A 10,555-nucleotide genomic window follows, 5' to 3' on the forward strand; every position below is an offset into this window, starting at 1 on the left:
ATTTTAGCAAAACCTTTAAGGCTTGCTGCTGGGCTTGTGCTGAACTGAAATGAGTGTGATTTGGAAAATTTGCTAAATGCACCATCTAGTGGACAGGTTCAGGACAGACCTGAGCGCATCGACAATGCAACAGGGTGGTGCTGGAGTTCCTGCAGACTGTAGTATCTATTGTGAAGCACTTTATGATTATTTAAGCTGTTTGAACAAATTTTTACAAAGAATGTTAATCTAAAACCAAGAAACACATGTAAAGTTAGATTTGTTCTAACTTAGAAAAGATTACTCTAAAACAAGAACCAAGACCCATACAACGATTCCTGCATGCAAATCCAGGATAAAGTGTTTTAGTGAATTTGGTGTTGAAGGTGTAGATGTGGATCTGTGTGTCTGAAGACACTGGAAAATATGTTATATTTGTTGTGATAGTTTAGTCAAGATGAATGATGACAATAACTAAAACTTGGGAGCTTAAAGTGAACACAAAGACATCCAAGAACCTGTCTTGTTATCAAATCCAAATCCAGGATAAAGAGGTTCAGTGAATTTGGTGTTGGCAGTGTAGATGTGGATCAGTGTATCTGAAGAGACTCTGTAGAAGGACAGAGTCCCAGCAGGACAGTCCACATACACCGCTACTCTGCCAGAGGGAGACGAGGAGTAGGAAGAGACGGGGATGAAAGCTTTTTCTCCATTGTGCCAAACAGTGTAACCATTATCAGAGCAGACTAGATTCCATGAGTTATCATTCAATCCAAACCAGGAATCGTCATTTACTCCTTTTCTATTGATTCCCCTGTAACTCAGTGATACATAGACTTTCCCACCCCACTCAACCTCCCAGTAACAGCGACCAGTCAGACCATCAATACACAGCAGCTGATGGAGATCAAATCTGTCTGGATGATCAGGATACGGCTGCTCCTCTTCCACAAGTGTCACCTTCCTGTTTTTGTCAGAAAGTTTGAGGAATCTGTTTACAGTGTTTAGGTCGACTGTTAGTGGACAGGAATCTGAAGGACAGAACAAACACAATGCAGTTACTGATGTATAATTTTCTGAATTCACTGTCACAAAGGTGAACATCCATAAATGGGACAATCTGCTATGAATCAAAAATGCACTTACACTTCCTCAGACCTGGTGTCAACCATCTTTCTCCTCCAGGCTCCATGCTGTAAGAAAGGAGGTGTTTTGATGGTATGAGTATTTATCAAGATGCAAATATGGACACCCCAATTTAGACTTCATTGAGTTTTTCTAAGAAATCTTCAGTCCATCTGTGGCTGCGTTTCTGTCACTATGTATAATAAGATAAGATAAGATTTATTGTCATTGTCATCAACAGATTACGAGATTGAGATTTGCTCGACTCGAGTTAAGATGCAGGTTATGTGTATATTCATAATATACAAAGATAAAGAAATAAATAGTACAAAATGAGAAATAAATAGACATCAGAAGATGGTTGCAGCGCCTGGAGGTCTCGCAACAGAATTTACATTTTTAACAAAGTGGTGTCAAGAGCAGAAGTTCTTATGCCTTTGAATTTTGTGCCATGATTGCCATCGGGTAAAAACTGTTTTTTAGGCGATTTGTCCTGGTTTTTATTGCTCTGTATCTCTTGCCTGATGGCAGCAGCTGGAAGAGACCATGGCCTGGGTGTGAAGAGTCATTTAAAATGTCCAAAACTTTCTTGTGGAGCCTGGAAGTGTAAATCTGTTCCATAGTGGGGAGGGGGCAGCCTATGGTTCTCTCTGCTGCCCTAATAACCCTCTGGAGCGCCTTCTTGTCCGCGGAAGATAATATTTTCCTGGTGCTACTAGTTTTGTTCAGAGTTGACAGTTTATTTGCCCCTCCTCCATTTTTTTGTTATTGCCCTCATTAACACAATGCATAAATAAAATAGATTGGGAAAAAAGTCCAAATTCCAACAATAGAATAACCCTAACATTTGTTAAAAATAAATAAATAAATTTAGATCAAACATATTCATGTGTTAGAATAGACTAGAGCTAATTGGGAGTGTTGAGATTTGTATTTTTAAGTCATATCAGTTATGATTGATAAATAAAAACATATCTTTCCACTTTGCGATTATGCACCATGGTGTGTGTGTTGAAGTTGAAGGGACATGAACTTAAAATTACCACTGTTCAACATTGTTTGCACTGATATGAGCAATTAATTATTTCTCTATCTTAGCTTGATTTCCCTTGATGCAGCATAAGTCCTTACTGATATAAACCAGCATTTCTTGGTCTGAGGCTAGTTGAGGGATCTGGGTTTACCTACCTACACTTATATTCACATTGATTTATCCAGATTTCCTCCCCTCCCCAAGGATTTTTGTTCCTCAATAATCCTGAGTACATTATTCTGAGTATCACTGTGTGGCTGCAGAAAATATTTCCTTACTTGAGAGACTCCAGCCTGAAGCTTGGATTCTTCAGTATAGCTGCTAGACTCTCCATTCCTGCCTCTCTAGGATAATTGAAACTCAGGTCCAGCTCCTTCAGGTGAGACGGGTTCATAGTCAGAGCTGAGGCCAGAGCAGCAAAGCCTTCGTCTGTGATCAGGCAGCCTGAAAGCCTGCAGACACAAACACACAACATTGTTGGAACACTCACCTATATTCTCAATGTGAAGCACATTTTATAACTTGTTTTCAGCAGGAATAATTAGATGACATGCTAAGAAAGGTAGAGCATGTCTGTTAAGCAGCAGTCTGCAGAAGACTGTGTGTCTGTCCATATTGTCAGCTGAAGATGTTTACCACAACTTTTTCTGTTTGGAGTCACCATTTAAATGTAGACATAGACAGACAAAGACAATGTCTAAACAAGTGAGACTTTAAGGCAGAAAAAATTAACAGAGTTGGCCTGACCCAAAACAATTGTGGTTGTCTGAACTGCACCAGGTGGCTACATCACTCAACTGAATGGCCTGCGCTGGGACTCGCCAATTTATTGTGTCCCATTCCACATGCTTCATGTTTTTATGGTGTCAATATGTTGCTTTTTACATGCAGATGTACTTTATGTAACCCCTCTCTGTGTCCAACATGTTTTTCCCTCATCTACCCTCATGTTATTATTTTTTCTCACCTAACAAAAGGCCATCTCCCTTGACGGCTGCAGCCTCTGCCATTATAACGTATGTTGTTTGTTTGTCTCTTGTTATTCTTTGGATCGGCTGTACTGAAATTAATTTCGTTGTGCTTCTAAAGGGAGAGATTATTTTGCTGACTCTTTAAACTTTCAGATAAAGTTCAACATCTGTATGGAAGTTTTGGTGACTGACTGAAGAGTTTTTCAGGAAGTTAGACATAATATCCGTGCTCTTATTTTGAAAAGGGTGAAGACTGTTTAAGGAGCAGTTCCATTTTCTCTCTTCATGTTCTCCACTTATGATGTGGTGCACCAAATATTTCTTCTGTACTCAAAATCCATCTGTGTAGTTCTACATTAAACACTAAAATCTACTGATGTCCTGCATGATTTGCTGTGGTAAATTGGACAAAATCAGCAACAGAGTTAGCAATAATCCACAACTATAAAAGTGTAACCATGAGTGAAAGGTCTGTTCCAAAGAATCACATCTTGAAGTGCAACCATAGAGATAGATGAGTAGTGAAAACTTTTGACTCTATTGAGTGGCATGCTGTTGTAGCACATGCTGGGTCATTGTTTGGTGGGTATCAGCATCATTCAATTTATCAAATTAGGATTAGAGTTAGAGCAACAGTTAGTCAGCAATGCCCACCACTAGAAGCAGGTTTTCCTAAATAATCTCTGTATTTGATTGGGTTTTCAATCAGGTGTTCTGGAGCAGAAATACATCTAAAATATGCAGGGTAGTGGTCCCTGATGAAGTGGATTAAGAACATTTGCTCAAGAGGTTTTGCAATTCTTTCCAGAAAATGGAAAACACGTTTTAGACATGTTCATAAATTTGGCAAACGTGATAATAGAAGAATTTAAATGAATCTCACCTCAGAATTTTGAGTTCACAGTTAGGACTCATCAGTCCATTGCACAGCAGCTTCACTCCTGAATCTGTCAGGTCATTGTTACTCAGGTCCAGATCTCTGAGACTAGAGGATGTTGAGCTGAGCAATGAGGACAGAGCTTCACAGCTTCTCTCTGAGAGGTTACACCCACTCAGTCTGAAAGGGCAGAAGAAAGGCCAAGTAATTATCTGATTGTTTTATTTGTTACATATTTTATGAATTCTTCTACATCTTTACTTACATAGTTTTGCTAATGATTTTGACCATTGGCAGCAGCCTCAGTAAAGCATTCTCTGAAGCAGAGTATTTCTTCAGATCAAATGTCTCCAGACCTTTTTCTGATGAAAGTAGGATGAAGTGCAGAGCTGACCACTGAGCAGGAGACAGCTGGTGTGCTGAAAGACTTCCTGTATTTAAAGATTGTTGGATTTCCTCCATCAGAGACTGATCATTTAGTTCATTCAGGCAGTGGAACAGATTGATGCTTTTTTCAACACACAGGTGATTATTCATCTTCTCCTTGATGTACTGGGCTGTGTCTTTATTAATTGCTAAACTTTCTTCTGTCTGTTTTACAAGACCTCCTAAGTGTCGCCTATTGGTCTCCACTGAAAGACCAAGTAGAAAGCGGAGGAACAAGTCCAGGTGTCCATCTGGACTCTCTAGGGCCATGTCCACAGCACTCTTGTAAATGTCTGTCTCTGGAAATTCATGGCTTCTTTTTTCTAATTCCTTGGATTTCGTTTCACCTTTTGCCAGCAGATTGATTCCAGATTTGATGAAAGTCAGGTGAACATGAAGAGCAGCCAGAAACTCCTGAACGCTCAGGTGGACGAAGCAGAACACTTTGTTCTGGTACAGCCCTCTCTCTTCTCTGAAGATCTGTGTGAACACTCCTGAACACACTGATGCTGTACTGATGCCAATGCCACACTCAGTCAGGTCTGATTCATAGAAGATCAGGTTTCCTTTCATCAGCTGTTCATAAGCCATTTTTCCCAACGACTCAATCATTTTCCGGCTCTCTGCGCTCCAGTGTGAATCTGTCTCACACTGAAGACCATCATACTTGATGACCTTCAGTTTGTTCTGCACTACCAAGAAGTGAATGTACATCTCAGTCAGGGTCTTTGGCAGCTCTTTGTCTTTCTTGTTCAACATGTCTTCCACAACTGTAGCAGTGATCCAGCAGAAGATTGGGATGTGGCACATGATGTGGAGGGTTCTTGATTTCTTTATGTGGTAGATTACCATTCTGGCCTCCTTATATTTAAATCTTTTTTTGAAGTACTCATCTTTCTGTGGGTCAGTGAATCCTCTAATCTCTGTCATCTTGCCAACAAACTCAGGAGGGATCTTATTAGCTGCTGCAGGTCGTGTGGTTATCCAGAGGTGAGCTTTGGGAAGCAGGTTCCCGCTAATGAGGTTTGTCAGAAGAACATCCACTGAGGTGGACTTTCTTACATCTGTCAGGATCTCATTGTTGTTGAAGTCCAGTGGAAGTCGACTCTCATCCAAACCATCAAAAATGAACACAACCTTTAACTCTTCAAATCTGGAGATTCCTCTGGTTTCACTAAAAAAATGGTGAACAAGCTTCACCAAGCTGAACTGCTGGTCTTTTAACAGATTCAACTCTCTGAATGTGAATGGAAACGTGAACTGGATGTCCTGGTTGACTTGGTCTTCTGCCCAGTCCAGAGTGAACTTCTGTGTTAGGACTGTTTTCCCAACGCCAGCCACTCCCTTTGTCATCACTGCTCTGATTGGTTCATCTCTATCAGGTGAATGTTTAAATATGTCTTCATGTCTAATTGTTGTTTCTGGTCTGTCTGGTTTCCAGGACACTGATTCAATCTGTCTGACCTCATGTTCATTATTGACATCTCCAGAGTCTCCTTCTGTGATGTAGAGCTCTGTGTAAATCTGATTTAGGAAGGTTTGATTTCCTGATTTAGCAATTCCTTCAAACACAAACTGGAGCTTCTTCTTTAGGTTAGACTTTAGTGTTTGTTGACATGTGATGAATGACTCTAAAAGATAAAGAAAAAATTATAATTTAAGAGTGATTTAGTGCTTGGCTTTAATGCATCACACTTAAAAAGCATTTGTCCTTGACACTGAGTTCAAGAAAAATAATCTGCAAATACCAAAAGTATTATTCATAAAATATAATTAACTTCCCTACCGTGCATTGTTGCAGACAAACAAAGCACTCTAAAGTGTCAGCTAGCCTACTATTTATATGCATGATGCTCAGATCAGACATCATCCCTGATTATGACTCAAGAAATTGTGTCTTGGCAGAGATAAATTAGCTTAGGACACACTATTTTAATTTTGTGGTGCTTTTGCATTGTTGACACTTAAATGTTTCAGGCAGGTATCTATAAGCAAAACCTTTACTGAAGTTTTTGGCTGTTATTTTCCTGATGATCAAGTTGTGCCCTAAGATGGTTATTTTGATCTAAATTGCTAGTGTTAATAATTGTCCTAACCCGTAGTTTCCCAAAGTAAAGTGCTCAACAGAAACAGTGTTTATATCCAACTGTTTATTCTATGACACCAAGCTGAAAATACATGACAAGCACCTCACATTTTGAAGACTGCCTGACAGAAGAGTTTCGAAAATATTAGAAACTTGTATAAGGTCCACTATGTCAAAAGAAATACTTCTAAGGCTAATTAATCTTTGAAGCAAATTAAAACTGGTGTCAACTACCAAAGGTATTCTTAAATAATCAGTGTTTAACTATCTTTACTTCAAGCATTTTAAAAATGTTGGTAGATTTATTATTTCTGTAGAAAAATAACTCTCTTACTGCTCTGCAGAAGGTCAGCTAGGTCATCTCGATTCATCATTCTCAAGAAGTCAACAGTGATCTTTAAAAATGCCTCTCTACTGCTCCTGCTGCTGCTGCTCTGCTTTTCATCCTTATTTCCAGACACCCTCTCATCCTCTTCCAGACCCTCAGAACATTCGGGGTAATCTGAACACAAGACCTTTTGGATTTCCTTTAGCTCATACTTCACAAACATCACAATCTTTTTCTCCAGTTCCTGAAACAAAATAAGATATAAATAACCCATCTGATAAAATCTGACAATCAAGTGATCTATAAAGTGCATCACAGAACCAAAAAAAGAAATGAAAATGTAGTATCTGTGGTATACAGACCATAAATATGGAGCCCAGATTCATTTGATGCTCATGGGGAGGTTGACCAACGTCAGAGATCTGATCAAGTCTAAGGAGAAATCACTGAGAATTAGCTTCCAAAGATTCCAGGACAAACTGAGTAGAAGTCACTAACACCTATATATACTAATGAGTGCTCCTTAAGACAAGTGTCACGTAGCTAACTGTATTTAGAAGTTTAGTCAACAGATGTATTTACATTTAATTTCTTAACATGTCACATAAGGGAAACAAAACTGTACTTTCAAACATGGAAACTCCCAAGGGTAATAAGTAGCTAATGAGCCTGATAGCATGGGTCTAAACAGGACACTTTCAGCTGACATGTTTCTGACAGGACTTCTGCTGTTTTTAAATATTTCTGTGTGCCAGTTGTGCAGTCTGCACATAGAAATATTTAAAATGGATGCTCACATTGAGCATGAATGACACTTGTATTAATTTATTACAACATATATGTTTTTCATAAAACCCTATGAAGGAACTTTGTGGGGGGAATCTTTGGGCACAGAACATTTCTTTTTCATTTGTTTTACCTTCCATATCCTTTTAACTCCATGGTGGTTTTTTGGTGATTGATTTGTAAGACATTGGTTTGATAATAAAATGCAATTATATAATTTTCCACTTCTAAGAACAAGAATTTTGAAAGAACATAAGACAATTTACATGAAGTTCACCTCTTTGCATCTGAAGGTTGGTCAAGATTAAAACTAACAATGGGATCTTTTGAGTGGCTGCTCTTGAAGGACAGACAGGATGGTCCGGGTTCTTCGTTCTGTTGTTTCCTGTGGATGAGAATGTAAATACCAGTCAGACACCTGTCACATTTCCTGTCAGAAACAAACGTCTTGAGTTAATTAATATAATTAAGAATGATATCTATAATTTTAATCTTCCTGAGGTAAAAATAATAGTGACCATACACACCATTTTCCATATGGACAAAATAATGCATGTAATGTCTATGAAGAGATATGAATTCTTACCTCTTGCCCTCTTGTTCCTTGCATAAAGTTGTTTCAGAGCAAGGAACTTCCTCTTCTTTGTCATTAGATGCCTCCATGTTTTCAAATTCACGTCAACATCAACTTAGCCATACATTCCACCTCAAACACAGAAAAACACAGATTGGTCAGCTGGACAAAGCAGGCAGCACTGTGAGGATCATGTTCTTTTGATTTCTCCAGGGCATTTAACACAATTCAGTCCATTCTTCATTCAATGAAATTAAGTTGTCATAAAATTTCCTCAAGTAAGAGTAGCCAATTACTTTATAATGTTACGCAAGTGAAAATAAAAAGTGGTGTAAAACTATATTTGTCCAAAATGTTATGAAACTAGTTACCACTTCTGGTACCAATGTACAATTTTTTTTTAAGTGTTTCTGTCATAAACTGTGGCATGAGGTAGTGAGGCAGCAGGCAGTAGACCCAGGATGAAATGAATAAATGTGACATAATGAGGAACAATCCTAAAAAACAGTCCAAAAAGCCAGGCAGCACTGCTGAGCAGAAGACCAGGGCTCAACATAGGTAGCGACTGGACAGAAGACGATGGACTGAAGAACACATACGACTCAGACCCGACAAAGACACAGAGACACAGGTGACATTAAATACACAGGAGGTAATCAGGGAATGAGACACACCTGGGAACAATCAAGGGGAAGACAGGACAACACGGAGACTCAGAAGTCACAGGAACTAAAATCAACACAGAGAAAAACACAGATCCTTACAGTCTCTATATCTGTAGTTGTACAACACAACCAACAACAAATAAGTTAGAAAAATGCCCTTGGAAAATTGTGTAAGGAAATAATGAATAAAGTCTTTAACCATTCTCTTAACATTTGCTTTCATTTTTTCATGGACGCATCAGTTTGTGCCTTCATTCAACAACGATGTGTGATGTAAACATTCAAACAATAATGATGGATTATAGAAGATGTCTGACCTGTTTGTTGTAGGTCATTAATGACAAAGAGTTTTGTATGGAGGTACTTTTGATGCAAAAATATTTGTGCTTTGTAACTGAAGCTGAAGTCAGAGAGAAAAGATTTTTAGAAGTTTTGTAATTGTAGATTTTCACTTCAAAAATACTTTATTGACCCCAAAGGGAAATTAAATAGTCATTATTATTATTACATCTAAAAGAATTGACTGGCACCTTGATCTCATTTCCACTAGAAATGTCCATCGATGTAGCTTCAAAAGAAATTGAAGCTCAAAGTAAGTTTAAGAATTTTAAAGGAAATACTTCCATGAATAATCCAATATCAAACTACTCTTCAAAAATATTAATTTACTTTACTGTCAATAAATAAAACAATTGTTTTTGTTCTGCATAAATCAGCCAATACAAAATCCAAACTGACTTTTATTCCCTGCTTGGTTTATACTGAATGTAAATAACTTGAATAAAGTTAATTACAAAAATAAACCTGTAAAAGACGAGGTAAGCTCATAAAATAGGCTTTTGTCTTACCTTAGACGTTCCTGCACCACAAGAAAATTAAATGTGAAGAAGTGAAATCTAAACATTTAAGAAGTAGGGAGCAGTGCTGAGGTGGTGACAGTCTACTCCTCCCTCCTCCCTTTTAGGGAGGAGTTTTATTTAGTACCGTTTATTGTTTCTAAGTGGACCAGAACCTGCAAAACGATAGTGCAGGTCCAGTCCGTTTAACGCAACGGCTCAACAGGTGTTAAATGCACTGGAGAAATCAAAGTACATGATCCTCACTGTGCTGCTGCTGCTTTATCCAGATGACAGTGGGTTTGTTGAAGAGTCTTTAACTCCAACTCCACAGCATATGCAACTTGCAGGGGGTCTTGATATGTGATCGTCTGCTAACTCAGTTGGGCCAACAGGACTCTCTCCAGGACCTTCATGATTTGGGATGTCAGGGCAACAGGTCTATAGTCGTTGATGACTGATGAGAGAGTTTTCTTTGGTACCACAACAACCAATTCCTGTTCTAGAGAAATTTGTGAGGCAGCTACAGAGATGGCCCAAGGTATAAGCAAGCAAAGCCTCTGCTTAGAACACAAATGCTTAAATTCAGTGGTGGTAATGTTCTGAATAGAAAGAAAGCCCCTCATCAAATTCTGCCTGAACCCCTTTACAACCCTGGATATTGCTCTGGGTACAGCTGGTGTTGACCACAGTTAAACATCACATCTGAGTGAGCTAACCTGTTTTTCTGTTTTGTCTACTGTTTATTTTGGTACTTTGTTGATATTGTCTTAATTTACACTGTTTTGTAATGTACATATCAAACATAAATGAAAAAGTAATACATTGATCTTACCAATTCAGAGGTAAATGAATAATTAATTTGCACT

At 38.4% G+C, this 10,555-nt stretch overlaps 1 protein-coding gene across 1 annotated transcript; it reads right to left on the reverse strand.

Annotated features, from left to right (window-relative positions):
• Window positions 1-132: 132 nt before the first annotated feature.
• On the reverse strand, window positions 133-8,380 carry LOC116733441 (NACHT, LRR and PYD domains-containing protein 5-like). Its single transcript, XM_032584296.1, has 9 exons — window positions 8,198-8,380; window positions 7,889-7,996; window positions 7,188-7,257; window positions 6,832-7,069; window positions 4,251-6,042; window positions 3,992-4,165; window positions 2,416-2,589; window positions 1,126-1,172; window positions 133-1,010 (listed from the first exon to the last, which is right to left on the reverse strand). Exons 1-9 carry the CDS (start codon window positions 8,272-8,274, stop codon window positions 469-471), a joined length of 3,222 nt encoding a protein of 1,073 aa, XP_032440187.1. The 5' UTR covers window positions 8,275-8,380; the 3' UTR covers window positions 133-468.
• Window positions 8,381-10,555: the final 2,175 nt, after the last annotated feature.

Source organism: Xiphophorus hellerii, chromosome 14 (genome assembly GCF_003331165.1).
Source record: "Xiphophorus hellerii strain 12219 chromosome 14, Xiphophorus_hellerii-4.1, whole genome shotgun sequence".
Classification (NCBI taxonomy): domain Eukaryota; kingdom Metazoa; phylum Chordata; class Actinopteri; order Cyprinodontiformes; family Poeciliidae; genus Xiphophorus; species Xiphophorus hellerii.